Source organism: Corvus cornix, chromosome 2 (genome assembly GCF_000738735.6).
Source record: "Corvus cornix cornix isolate S_Up_H32 chromosome 2, ASM73873v5, whole genome shotgun sequence".
Classification (NCBI taxonomy): Eukaryota; Metazoa; Chordata; class Aves; order Passeriformes; family Corvidae; genus Corvus; species Corvus cornix.
In genome coordinates this window covers 86,688,614-86,703,192 of record NC_046333.1, presented here as the reverse complement: position 1 = coordinate 86,703,192, position 14,579 = coordinate 86,688,614, and the positions used below count along the sequence as shown (strand labels likewise).

The 14,579-nt window shown below is 38.7% G+C and overlaps 2 protein-coding genes across 2 annotated transcripts in view; one reads left to right on the top strand and one right to left on the bottom strand.

Moving 5' to 3' along the window:
• Nucleotides 1-84: 84 nt before the first annotated feature.
• Nucleotides 85-5,875, top strand: C2H18orf21 (chromosome 2 C18orf21 homolog). The gene is made up of 5 exons (XM_039550182.1): nt 85-173; nt 290-312; nt 1,074-1,273; nt 4,185-4,393; nt 4,793-5,875. Exons 1-5 carry the CDS (start codon nt 100-102, stop codon nt 4,944-4,946), a joined length of 660 nt encoding a protein of 219 aa, XP_039406116.1. The 5' UTR covers nt 85-99; the 3' UTR covers nt 4,947-5,875.
• A 1,401-nt stretch (nt 5,876-7,276) lies between these two features.
• The window catches only part of RPRD1A (regulation of nuclear pre-mRNA domain containing 1A), a 44,143-nt gene continuing 36,840 nt past the window's right edge, over nt 7,277-14,579 (bottom strand). The window contains exon 7 of the mRNA XM_039550179.1: nt 7,277-11,910. Within this exon, the coding sequence (XP_039406113.1) occupies nt 11,761-11,910 (150 nt within the window). The 3' untranslated portion in view covers nt 7,277-11,760. The remainder of the gene's footprint in view (nt 11,911-14,579) is intronic.

Genomic DNA, 14,579 nt, shown 5'->3' with positions numbered 1-14,579 from the left:
CGGTACCCTGGTGCTGCGGCCGCGGTGCCGCCGGGGCTCGGCCAAGCGCTGCACATCGCCCGCCTTCCCTTCCCTTCCGGCGGGCGGGCGCTCGGCGCCATGGGGCGGCGGCGGCTGCTGGCGGCGGCGGAGCGGCTGGCGGGGGCCTGCCCGGGACAGGCGCGATTCCTGCTGTAAGGAAGCGCGGCGGGGCGGGGACGGGCGGTGGGAGAGCCCGGCGGTGACGCGTGGGGCGTCCCCGCCCGGTGCCCGCGGCCGCGCCGTGACGCTTTCCCTCTCTCCCGCGCAGGTGGATGCTCCGCAACTCCCGAGGCGAGTGAGGGGCCTCGGGCGCAGGCGGTGGTACCGGGGCCGGAGGAGAGGGGCTCCGGAGCAGGGCCCCCTGAGCCCGGCGCGCTCCAGCGGAGGCTCCTGCGGTGGGAGAGCAGCGCGTGGAGGCTGCGGAAGGACAGGAGCGTGGGAATGCCGGCTCCCCCTTGTCCTCCGTTCTCCCCTTCCCCCTGCACTGCCCCTGCAGGGCACTGCCCCTGCAGGGCAGCGCTGCGGGGCTCCCGGCAGGAATGGCGAGCTCGCCAGGGAGCTGGGCCAGGTGTTCCTCGGGGGATTAGGGAGAGGCGTCCGAGTCCAGCTCTGGCAGCAGGAGCTAATGAGGCAGATGCAGGAGCATCTTATTAGGTCTGAAATTTGTCTCAAAGCGTTTCTTCATCCCAGCCTGAGGTCCTGTCATCTTCTCACACTTAAAATGGGCACAGAGCTTTACAAGGCTTTGGTGTCCCTGATCTGGTAGAAGATTGTGCCCACATGGAGCTCCTTGCAGAATTGTGAACCTCCGTTGTTAAAGATTTTTAGCAAGGGATTGTATTTTTTCAGGAAAATCTACAATTACATATTGTGTAAACTTTTCCCATGCATAAACTTAGCCTGACCACATTCTGGTGCTCAGCTTCCTCTTGTGTTCTAGTGTTATCTTAAACACAGAACATGTATAGGTAATGTTCAAATCGAAACACACCATTTTCAAGTTTGCTTATAAAACGTAGTTATTTAATCCATTTGCCTTTATTTATCTGTAGCTAATGAACGTGGATTAGAAAGAATATGTCCTTACTGCTTCCAGTTCCTGGTTCCTGACAGCTACCGGGTACGCCTCAAACCAAAGATGAAAGTGACTCCACAGATAGAGAAAGTTCTTAAACGAGAGGCAAAGAACCATAAACTTAACATGAAACAGACGAAGCTTTTGAGAAAGTACAGGGAGTCAAGAAGCATTCTGGTAAGGACATTTATTTGGAACTGACAAGTACATGATATTTCTGTAAATTTCATGCCCCTATTTCAGTGGCATAAAAAAGAAGATACAGAAGCCTTTCTCTTAGAAGAGGAGCCCACACATTTCTTTTTCACGAGCATAAGACTGTTCCTTTCTTTTTGGAATAACTTCTGTTCATAAATGACATTTTTAAAATCTCCCTTCCACAATAGATAGATCATGAACACAATGACAAGACCAGTAAGCTTTTCTCTCCAAAAAAAACCTCACGACCCCATGTTAGAGAAGCTACACAAACATCTAGTTTACTACCTTTGTTTCAATTTTATCAGTTGTTGAGCAGATACATTTTGACACAAGCTTTACTTCATGTATTTCACCAGACTCTCACAGATACATCCGATTATTGTTACCATCTCTATTAATAGAATTTTTTACATTTGTCTGAATATTACTGTTTATAAGGAGTCTTTCAAAACTAAACTACAGAGGTAATTTCAACAAGTTGATGTTTTTCTTGAGACTTCAGTTATTTTTCTAAAAGTACTCAGGAATGTGACATTTAATTACTATTGGAAGAATAATAGTATACATTTAATCTAGTGTTGCCAAGGTATGTACTATTTTTACAACAGGTTATGTGAATGGTTGTTGGAATAAATGAGACAGCACCCTATTGTGCCCAGCAGTTGCTGGCACACTTGGCATTTTCTTGGATGAGACTCTTGTGGTTTCAGGAGTAAATTTTGTGAAACCAAAAATTATTAAAGAGTCAATAAAAAAAAAAATTTAAACTGAGGAAATATCACCAAGGTTCTTAGGTGTCAGAGCAAAATAAGGTGCTTCATAAAGGCACTCTCCCCAGATTGTAGATCACAGTTGAGCTTCAGAAAGGACGTCTGAAAAGGTTCTTCACCCAGAGGGGGGCTGGGCACTGGTACAGGCTCCCCAGGGGAATGGTCACAGCACCAACCTGACAGAGTTCAAGAAGCATTGGGACAACACTCTCAGGCATAAGGTGTGATTCTGCAGGGCCAGGAGTTGGAATTTGATGATGCTTGTGGGTCCCTTCCAACTCAAGATGTTCTGTGATTCTGCAAGCTGAAATCTTTGGTTTATTTTTCTGGGATCACAAACGTTGAGGGTACATTAAGAACCTCTCTTTAAGCAACTGATGAACAGAGCAGTGTCCTATGAAATGATGATGGGCTCTTAAGACTTACTGTGTAGCTGGAGAGTGTTTGTAGGGACACACTGTGCATTCATATGAGTAGTTTAAAATTCAGTTTAAATAGGCCCAGTCTAAACTCCGGTATGTAATTATAGTTTGCTGTACTTGTGTTCAGTTTGAATTTGTCCTGTGGATTATGATTTAAGTGTTTCTTGTCTTAAGTCTTTAAAATGCTGTCAGCAACTGGCAGCTTTCAAAATTAGCAATGTAGATCCTGGTAATCTAATACCTGAGACATGTGAAAGTGAAAATTCCAGTGTGGTTGGAAATTAAAGCAAGCAACAATATGGCAGGTTTTACCTCTGAGACTTTTCTTAGCAAGTAGAACTTGATTTTAGATTGCTTCTGCCATAAAAAGACATATAAACATAGGGACTGTTTCAGGGCTTTAAAAATTTTTGGAGTTAACTGCTGATCCATTTCAGGGAATGGAAATTAGCTGTGAAGTGCTATGATTAAGCCAGTAATTCCTGCATTGTAAAGTGGTCACCTCCATTTATATTCCACACAGTGCTAAGTCACCATGAGATGCTGAGTTTCTTTCCCACCTGAATTTCATTTAGAAGAACTAAAAATACATCAGTACCTGAGCACTAAAAGTTAATGCTGTTTCTTTTTTTTTTGGTTCGTTAGGCTGACAAAATAGTGTCTAGAGGAAGTCAAAACACTTAACTAAAAATGTTTTAGCATTTCTAAATGTAAGTTTTACTAAACAGTCTGCATTTAGTTAAATTTACGCACTTTGAAATGAAGAATGATTTGGTGTAGATGTTTTCAAAACTGCTTAGACATTTTTGTGACAGTCTTCTGAGTATGTTTTTTTAACCAGAAGCATCACGCAACTGTCTTTCTGTCAGTCTGTTTGGTGCCTCAGAAAGTTGTCTGGCTGCGTTACTCTCATATCTCTTACTATGAGTAGTTGCCATGGCAGTAAGGAATATCAGTAATGTCTGACAGTCTCTGTGACTGTGTGACATGATCTGTTCTGATGCACCTCTCAGCTTACGGTGCTGCTGAAGTTCCCTGCAGCCTAGAGGTAGAGAGAAGAGAAAGTGCCCTTTGTTTAGAACATTCTCCTTATTGTAGTAGTACTTTTGCCCTAATACAAAGCCTCGTCTTTGTTCACTGAGGCTTGCTGGTTTTAGTTAAATGGATGACTGGGTTTGAGAGTAGTTTAAATATTTTATCCCAAGACTCCCTGAAAAGTGTGCAGTGTAACTTCATTGGGGGTAGAATATGCTAATGACTTTAGATGACCCAGAATGTCACATTTTTTAGCCAAATACCCAATGTATAGGAGTACTCTTGTATACTCAGCGAATCTTGTACACTCAAAATATGATTTTCCCAGTTCAGATGCTGTTTCATCTGTCTTGACAGGGTTGTTCTCTGTATTTCACTGTACAATATTACATTCAGAGGTACGGGTCTCCTGAAATTAGTTGGTAGGGAATTGGAGTAATTTCTAGATAAACCCAAAGGATGTGTTTAGCTTAAGAAGCCTGGATTAAAATACTAGTTATAAAGTCTATGTTACTTTTTAGTATCTCATGTTTTACTTAAGCAAATATTTAATTTGTGTCATAGTATTTATAGAACAGCTTGGATGATTCTTCTAATGGCTTTATAACAAAGGTGGGAAGACTGAAAGGCAGCTTGGTATTTCCTTTCTTCTCTCCATAGCTGGTTACTTGCAAATCTTGCAACAAAACAACAAGACATTATGGTAAAAGCAGAGATTTTCTGGCAACGAAAACACAAAATTGTGGCACTCCAGGTATCAAATCTAGCTTGAAGACACCAGATGTAAGAATTCAGTCTGCAAAGAAAATGACACCTGTAAGCTGCAGTAGGTTGGGATCTAAAGAGAGCAGTCCCTCATCACTTTCCAGGTACCTGTTTCTTTCCTGTTTAAGCAGCACTTTGCCAAGTAGAGTGTATTACATCTTGTTGATTTTAGATCAGTCATTTAGTAAAGTTTAAATTAGTAACTAAGTGTATTTCTCAGTTGGTATGGTTGACGACATCAATTTTAACTTTCCAACCTTTAATATCAAAGATTCTCATGAAAAGCCACTGTGTGCAAAGAATGCCCATTTGTGTCATTAATGCAAAATGTTTGTCTTAAAATTTGCGTAACAAAGTTATACTTCTGACTGCTCACTTGCACATGAAAGTACACTATTTCTCTTGAATATTATTCATTCAAATTATATATGCATGCTTTTACAGCTACTTTATGTTAATTCTGATTTCTCCCCTTTAAGACATTTGAGCCTTCTGTTTTTCAGGACACGTGAATCTGGACAGGCAGCAACCAACTGTGCTTCCAAGACTCCCCGAAACTCCAAATTTCACTTCTCTAAGCTAAAACGGATGCTCGACCTAGAAGAAAAAGAGAAAAACCAGAATGCAGATTTCAAAACCTTCTTGACTTTACTTTAGTTATATATTATTTCAAAGTAATAAAGATTACAGCAATAAACATTGCTCCAGTTTTAGTAAATCAACAAAGTGATTTCTTTAAAACTCAAGCTCACAGCCTGTACTTTGTGAAAGCATAGACCATATTTTTTATAAGGAAGCTCTGTTTCCAAGGGGGGGTGATTGTCTACAGAGGGAGATGAGAAGATAGCCAGTTTAACGTGCTTGGGAATCTTGAACATGTTTTGCAGTTTCTGATGCCCCAAGAATTAAAAGCCAGGATTTATCAGCTTCCTGCTGATGATGGTCCCACTAGGACCATTTAATTGTCAAGATTAAAGATTTTCAATTTAATTTTGGCACAGAGATGAGAGAGGACAGTATAAAGTCACCGTTCAGGACTGAGGTTATAGCCTGTCCTGCTTACAATCTGCAGTGGTAGTTCTGCAAATGGTGTGTCGCACTTCCCCTCTGAAAAAGAGAGCCAGTTAGTTAAAAGCATTTACTTTCTTGGACTTAAATGTCTGTATTTTTCTTTTGGTTTTGCTAGTTTAATAAATAGTTTAAGTGCCTTCAGACTCAGTGAACACTGCTTAATGACCAGCAACTAGCTTGGTGGACTGCGAAGCAGTCCAGGGCAATGAAGAATAATTTGTTAACTGTACTTAGAGTCTCAGAGATTGGCATGTTATCTTTTTATATCCCCTGTACACTTGCACAATAACTGCTCTTTGTCTCTTATGTTTGTGTAGGATAAAATGAACTGCCATTCTTTAATCCAAATACAAACCTTAGTGTTGCCTTTTCCAGTGTAGAACTTGGTATTAATTCACCTGTTCCTGTACTCACAATCCAGTCCTCTGGAAAAATACTTCATTTTGTTGATGGAAAATGTGTTGCACAAAAGTGTTTGGAAAAAAAAATTGCAATAAATTTTCCCATTAAAAGTACTCATGTTAGGTACTGCTGTGCTTCCCATGAGGCTTATGTGAAACCAGCACAGGCATCTGCTGTGTTTTAAGGTGCCCCAACATTATTGTGTTTGTTAGATCAAAGCACATTTCCCTGTTGTCTCTGTTTACAGTGCTTCCTACACAACACCTTGTGGTCTCAAGAGTGCATTCCTTTTGGATAAAACTACAGATAAGGGATAAAAGACATAAAGGGGAGAACACAGCCAGTGTGCTGGGAAAGCTAATGGGCAGTCTATCCACAGGATCACAGGAGAGCTTGTCTAAACTACACATCTCCAAGTGTTTTGTGGGTGGTAGGCACCGAGCTGCAGGCACTCTGCACACCAAGTGTTACCATTGCAGCACACTATTTGTTAACAGAGATGGAGCCTTGTCATGCTCCAAACATCTTTTTTTCTTTGGAATTACCAGAGTTGTCAGATATGTCCAGATGTATTGTTAAAAAAGATTGTTATTGTGAGCTATTAGACTTTAATCTGGGAACAAAAGGAAAAAGTCATTCAGTATGTGCCTTTCCTTGTTTTACAAGCTTCAAAATGCTGGGTAGAAATAATCTCCAGTGCTCTTATATTATTCCTAAGCCTTTAATAGAGTCTGTTTTTCCTGTTAACTGGACTTTCACAGAATTGGTGTATTGAAAAACAGACACGCATATGTATAAACTTACCTCTATACATTATATGTATATAGGTATTTACATACATACCCACACATCAGAGGCTTCTATGTAGACATATATTACACACATTTATGCGTGTCATGCATTCTTCCCTTCAGGACATGTTACCTTCCTGTACCTGATTGAACACTGAAGGCTAACTGTTGGCTGCGAAAGACTTGCTGAGCTCCCCTCCAGACCACTGCCAGGCCATGTTAGTGGCTTGTGTTTGAAGAGCTGGAACAACAACTCGAGAGAGGAAAAGCCCTCACTGATTTCAGAGAGGGCAGAACTTCAGCCAGACTTTGTGAAGCAAGAGAAGAAGGTCTCTGTCAAGCACACAGCCCTGCAAAGAGGCATTTGATTATAGAGTGAGAGTTATTTCCCAGCTCACACAAATTCTACTGGGCAAGGGTATGTGTATCACTGGCAGTACTTGTGTCATACCACACTGAAAATGTTACAAAGTGTGTTTTAAAGTAACCAGCTCAACTAAATTTACAGTTCTAGAGATAGGACCTCAGACCCTTGAATGCACTGCCTCCTCACTGAAAACTGTCACACAAAATAAGAGTAATAAACCTCAAAATTAGTATCAATCATTTCTTCAGCAACATCACTATGAGATCTCGGTTGATTCCTGAGTATAAGGAGCAGTTTACATGAAAGCCATTTCCCACCATGAGATTGAGTAGGCAAGCAATGAACATTATCAAAGATGTTTTTACAACAATGTTTTATTAAATATGAAAGAGCGTACATACAGGTGTTATTCTGAGGACATAAATTACACAAGGATTACAGGTTCTGTCAGAAAAGCACAATAATGAAACATCTTTACATTTCAAACTTTTCTTGTTAGCTTTTAACAAATGAGTCTATTTCTGTTGCAAACAAGTAATGAGTGCTATTGAACATCAGCAAATTCCCACAAAAACATCATGCTTAGGTAGGATACTTTAACTATTGTAAATATGAAATCAGAATTAGATTCCTAAATAACACGATGGAAGAGATTTACTACTTAATCAAGATAAATGACACACTGAAATAGGAGCTGAGACAAAATTGGTCATTCATTAGAAAAAAATTCCACTTCAGACACTATGTTTGAGTCTGCTTTCTTTACTTGCAGGAATAGTCACTGTGATTATATGTAATGAGCAGAACTGGCCTAAGTATTTGTAAATGTCACCATCAAATTTTAGACGTGCTGGTTTTCACTGATTTTCCCACTGAAAAAACCCCATACCCACAGATCTATTTCCTTACATTTCAAAAGGCTCTTCTGCAGAGGGCCAACCAAGCCTATGTATGATTTCCACATCCTCCATGGTCATCTGCACTGCTGGCTACTGTATCCTACAAATGTATTTTGGGTCATCATCGAAGTACCAGACTGAGTTACCACTGATTTGTGAGAGCAGCATTAGTCTGTGCAAGTCCTAACACAATGTCTTTTCTAAACTTCAGGTAAACAGGAATGTAATTTCATCATCATGAAAGCTCTCAGTTTGACACTTGGAAGACTACTCGGATAAAATACATAATAAGCATGTCGTTTGGGTTGTGTTGCTAGGGATTAACAGAGGCGCTTTAATGTATTAATACAAACATTAACAGTGAATCAGACAAGCTAATATTACTGCAGGCTGTAGTCTAATTTCCAAAAGAAGCAATGAAACAAAATTTCTAAGAATGGTAATTTTTGTAACTAAGGACTTCACATTTATTTTTAAAACCACAGAAGTGGGGTAGTATTCCTGATATCTTTCAAAACATTCTGCAAAAAACACAGCTTGAGCCTGCAAACACTAGAATATACAAGCAGTCCCAGTGACCTCCAAGGTAAGCATTCTCATATGGCAAAGTGCTGCAGGAATCTCTTTGCTTTTTTTCAGAGAACACTCAATAAAAGTGCAATATAGTGAAGCAAATAATCTAATTATTATGCTTTTATTATTAGATGAAAAATGTTCAGATATTTTACAATTGTGCCTTTTGTAGGGCAGGCATTCTGGTTTGCCTAGAGTCAGACCACATCAGAAGAGGTAAGCAGGGTATATATACCCACACATTTTCTTTCCTGGGGTGGCAACACCCCAAAGCAGTTCTGTGGTGCAATCCCACCTACAGATAAAACATCGTGCTGCCCAGCCTCACAGTTATTTCTGTTTTGACAGAAGCTGACATGTGGTTTGCTTTACCTTTCCACCCAGGCATGTTCTCCTTTTTGTCTCCTCGGCTCCCTACCCTTCCCCGCCCAGCCTCTTTTTCTTCCTGAGATGTCAGAAGTACGTACATTAAGCTTTGGAACCTGAGAATTTGGAGGTATTTTTTGACACTACAGGGCTGCATTTGTACCGTACCATGCTATCTCCTGCTATGCTATTACAGTTACAATATAAATCTCCTAACTACTTGATACCTGATGCCTTTCCCATATAAATAAAAAAACCCCCAACATACCATTCAGCCATTAATATATGACACTTACTATAAGAGTGACCTTTTCCTTTAACAAGTCCTCTTTTCCAAATATTGTGGGAAAATTTCCAAAACCCCAGCTATGGAAAACTCCTTGCAGTAAACAATTTCACAGTAATAAAGAAAAATATATCCAGAAAATAACACTCTCTCAAAATTAAAACTTATATACATCAAGAAAAAGTTGAGGTTTCTTCCTCATTCTTTTATCAGTTCTACATTACCTGTAGATAAGCAATGTTATCACTAGGAGTTATGAATAGGAAAACCAAATCCAGTGAAATAAGTGTCATGTCTTTTTAAAAACCTTTGAGAGATCAAGAAAATTCAGCATTCAATTTTATTATTATAACTATTTTCAATTCAGGCAGCAAAAGATTGTTTAAGCTTAGTTCCCTATGATTCTGAGTATCCAAGACAGATCTTTGAGCGCAGTCAAATAAGCCTTGTCAATGCACTAATAATCACCTCTGGGCATAACTTAAGTTTTCAATGGATGGAATTCAACCATGAACACACTATTTATACTTCTTGTTTTATGATTTGTTTTGTAATTTTTAATAGATTAAACTGGTTTAATATTTATCACAAATTTGGTGCTATTCTTTAGCAAAACTGAGCTTTAACTGCAACTGCAATGCACATACATGTGTGTAAGAATTTATGGGATGAGTTTAACGTACTAGAGCAGACATATTTAAAACATTAAAATTGTATCAGAACATTTTCTTATCAAGAATCTACACTGAAAAGATGCCAATAAGTGTTACTTAATTTTGCATATTACACTTAAACGAAAGGAACTAAATCCTCTGGATTCAATATAGTCAGCTCTTTTTTTTCCTATGGAGTGGAAAATTGCCACTTGAAACTTAGAAATCTTTGGGCAGCTAGTGAGTTCTGATGAACTATTTTGAGCACTCCTACTTGTCAGTCAGAATTTTTTTTAGGAAATCAGTATTCTACACTGCATGCTATGGACTGCTATGTCAACAGCTTGTATTTTTATCTTTCCAGGTTTTTTCCCTACTTAACTGAGGTCTAATTCATGGCGACTTCCACAAGAAGAGATAAGTGGACTGAGATGCTTATGTCCAAGTGTATCTATTTTAAAAAGAATGATTATTCTCCATTCACATCCTACACGTACTCTAGTGATTAGCCCTGTAGAAGCCAGTAACAAGTGACAGATAACTATCTTCAACAATTTTACTCCAGGACGATTTTGAATTTTGAAAAAAAGAACAGCTTTTTGTAAAAAATTTGCTTTCATGTGAGGTCTATAAACTTGTAAACTGTGAACTTAACTGGTACAAGACAATGCCCGACAAGTGCAAAACCATGAACAAAATGCAATCATGAAATGCTCCTATGATATAGCCAACTCAAAACACTTGCAGCCCAGGTTTTTAAGGTAATCTAAATGCCAAACGTACAGGTAGGCATTTTTAAAATCACTCAACGATTACATGGCTCATTCCAATGGATTGAAAAGTCTAAACTTTCTGCCAATGTGCTAAATGCCTGTCTGTACCTTTAACTTTTTAAGTGAACTTAAAAGCTGATGCACAGTATGGAAAACTAAGGATTCTTCACAAATTCAGCTGTTTGCAGACAAATACCACATTTATGCCATGCAACAGTTTTTAACTGGGCAATAATTTTCTGCTGTTTGACTTATCTGAACAGTCTGAACTGTATCCTCCTGTTGTGTGAGAAAAAAGACAATCGAGATCTAGAAATATTTGCTGGAGCAGGTGAAGGTGGGGACGTGGTAGCCCATGCTGGCCTCCAGGGTTTCTCAGTGGAAGAGGATGTGCAGTACAGCTAAACCATCATCTTGCTGCATGTATGGATGGTACATTATCAAACTTTAATAATGGGCACTTAGCAATTGAGACAGTTTAGAGAATGACCTTTCAATTTAATTAAAACTGTAAAATGGCTTCACATTTCTGGGATTAACCTTTTTAGATGGAAACAGATGTTCCAGAAAGGGATTAGATTACAAATGAATGGTCCCTCGATTTAGAAACTAAGCAGCTGTAAAAAGCTACAATTTCAAAACATAATTAAACTGGTCAATTGTACACTTTCTACATGCTGACTTCTAAAGTGTACAAAAATATTGCAGTATTTTGAGTCATTTGAAGATCTGCTCAGTGTAACGTGATTTATATTTTCCAATAGAACATGGGTTATTAGGATTTACTTAAAAAACCCCACATTGTTTTGGGAGTGGGTAATTTAAATGTCATGGACAGTAAGATCACTTTTAACTTTGCATTAAATTACATCGACCTTCTCGCAAACATAAGCCTGTGATTTCCACATTTCACTTCCTCACTAGCAACGGAAATGTCTCAAGTTAGAATTATGTTTTGATTATATGTTGATTTACATTAAATACAGGGTACATAAGAAAAATCTTAGTATGGTTTTTTACAGGGCACCCAACTAAAATCTTTACAAAAGATAATTATTCATTCTTCAATGTAACAGACACAGATGCCACTTTTATAAATGTACCCTTATGTTCATTCACCAATAAAATAGTAAACAAATCAACTTTTTAAACGATTTTTTATAAATTATTAAAGTATTTTTACTGACACTCTGCAACAATATACAAAAATAATACTACAAGAGTACCGATCGGTCTGGCCTACCCCTCATTTCACAGAAAAGCAGAGGTTATGGGGGGATGTTCTGCTAATCAATCATCACTGTAGATGTCTCCTGCAAACGGTAGGTGTACGTGGCTGCCCGTGACGTTGGGAAGTCGAGAGAGATCAGGCAGGTTCTGGATCCGTGACCTGAGTTCTTTCCGTACTTGGGACACTCTGGCTAACTTGCGTTTGTACTCCTGTAATGCAGAAGAATTCAATATGAGGTTCTTTTGCTACTACCATCCCTACTACTCACTGCACTTGACATTTCCCAAATGAAGTATTCCTTCTGCAAGTTAGATCAACAGCCTCTGGAGAACCCAGAGATCGGGGTATTTGGAGGCAGAGGTATCAGCTCTAGCATTTTCCCAGCAACAAACTTCAAAAGCATAGCCATGGGATTATTTTGCTTTGAATTCCAAGAACATAAATGCAAACAAGGAAGACAATCCCAGCTAACACAACCACAAGCTTTTCTCCATGTAACTAGCAGAACGGGATTATGCTTAAAACTTAATTAGGGATAGTTGATACATATATTCTACCATCAATAACAGAGGCTGGGAGGAAAAACTGACTGACGTCAAAGTTGTTACTTTCATCTCATACTGCTGAAATAATAAAAACCAACCAAATACCAATAACCAGGCCTAACTGGCCCCACCAAACTGACCAATGAGAAGTATTTTGTATTAAATTTTATAATAAAAAACCATATTTCCTTGGTACGTTTATGGATTTAACCCTGGGTTTTCAGAAACTTTTTGAATTGGGAATTTAGGATTTCATATTGTATTGGAATACAGGTCAAACCACTCACAATTTCATATTTAATGATTATGAGGCACTTTTCACTTGAAACAACATTATCTGAATAAAGTTTAACACTGTAAATCAGTGTACTAGAATATAGTTAGTGGTCACCTATTAAGAACACAAGACATAATGGAGAAGAATACCAGCTTTTATAAAATGAAAACAGTTATTTCAAAATATAATAAGATTATGGTATAATTCACAGGAATATTTAAATTTCAAATACTTGGAAACTGTGGAAAGCAGAAGAAACTAAGCACTAGCAGGCAAAGCAGTGCTTCATGCAAAAATACCACAATTCACAACACATCAAATGTAGATGCTTTCTAGTGTGGCTGCAGGTTTTGCTGCAGCCTGGGAATGGCTGGAAGTAACAACACACAGGTAATCTACAGCTTGGAAAATTGGCCCATGGATAACCAAGATCTCATGATTATAACAACTTTTAAATAACAGTGGGGGAAAATTCTACATCATCCTGCAACAGTGACAAATATAAACACTTTTATATTTGTTCCAGCAAGTATGAAAACACTGTGCAAAGCACTTTGTGTCTATAAAAGGTAACAATCATGATGTTTATGTATGAGCTCTAAACATAATTTTCAACCACGTTACTATACTGTTAATAACATGGAGTAATAAGGAAGAACAATGAAAAGACCTTTTGGTAGTAGAACCCAATACAGTAGAAAAATATAGTAAAAAACATTAGATAATTGGGACATGATCAAGATTATTGGACAAGGTCCAACACACACTTTAAAAAAGTTTGCAAGTACTAAGGCAGCAGCATGACCTTCTTACCAAGGGCAGTAAGAGAACCATGGGATACCTTAAATTCTTAATGAGAAGGTAATGGGTAGCTAAAAAAAAAATTATCAAATCTTTACATAGAAGAAAGAAAAAAGTGTCCCTGAATTAGGACCATCAATTCCTCAGTATAATTTATATTTCAAAATCAAATATTATATGCAGATTCTTATGAGATACTAAACACAGTGAAAATACTAGAGATACCCAGTCAGTGGAACTGTAAACACTTGGTAACAGTACATGGGGTAAAAGCAGCATTCATTTTAGAATTCTGATGGCCAAAGAAGTCTTACACCTGTGAGTCCCTTGGGCCTACAAAAACCATCACGTGCTCACACTTGTCCAAAATGTTCTCTTTGGTGCAAGTGACTTCAGGACATGGCTGTGGAAATGAAGGTCTGTATCCGACACTGTATCCTTACAGTAATGCCCAAAGGCCACAAATACTGTACTGTTTCATATCTGATTTTACAGCAGCATCCAGAGGCCTCACTGACCGGACTCTGTGTAAGACTTGTAGTCTTTTGCCAGCACATAAAAGGCCAATCACAGGCATTTTCACTATGCATTTTAGCCCAAGTTGCAGAGACTCCTGACTATTATTTTAGGGAATAGATTTTAATGCCAGAGGAAAAGACCAGCTTCAGGTTTCATTGTTTACAAAAACAACCAATTTGGTGCTATACAGAATATTAGTCAACCAGAATCCCTATTTTCAGAAGCAGGATGCCTGGAGACTGATCACTGGGCAATGAGGATATTGAGGAAGACAGGAGATCTGGCCTCCACTGTGAAAGATTTACTACTGTAGAGAAGAGGATGAGCAGAACTGTAAGCAGAATCAATACACTCAAAAGGCCTAAAAAAACATAAAATATACTAACTGTAAAATCCCTCCTGCAGTTAATTCTTGTAAAGATCTGATTCCTGTCCAAGTTTATTCTCTATCAATGAGAAATGTAAAGCAACAAATCAGTATCCCACCATAAGCTTGAAGCCTGAAGCTAGGCAAACACACAGCCACTTAGTGACAGACTCAGCAGCTATATTCTTGCTAGACTTTACTCCAAAACCTGAAATGTGCCTTATATTAGATTGTCAGTTGCTTGACTCCCTTAAAGTTCCCTTTAGCTGATAATAAATCATTTCCATAACAACATTGCATTTCTGACATCCAGCATTTTCCATATAAATTCTGCCTGGGACTTGTTGCCTAGTGACTATCAGCTTGATC

Excerpts from the sequence above, each read along its gene's own strand:
- C2H18orf21 (XM_039550182.1), top strand. The coding sequence starts at position 100 with ATGGGGCGGCGGCGGCTGCTGGCGGCGGCGGAGCGGCTGGCGGGGGCC. Across the intron at positions 313-1,073 it reads GATGCTCCGCAACTCCCGAG|CTAATGAACGTGGATTAGAA; the intron begins GCGAGTGAGGGG and ends ATTTATCTGTAG. Across the intron at positions 4,394-4,792 it reads AGTCCCTCATCACTTTCCAG|GACACGTGAATCTGGACAGG; the intron begins GTACCTGTTTCT and ends TCTGTTTTTCAG.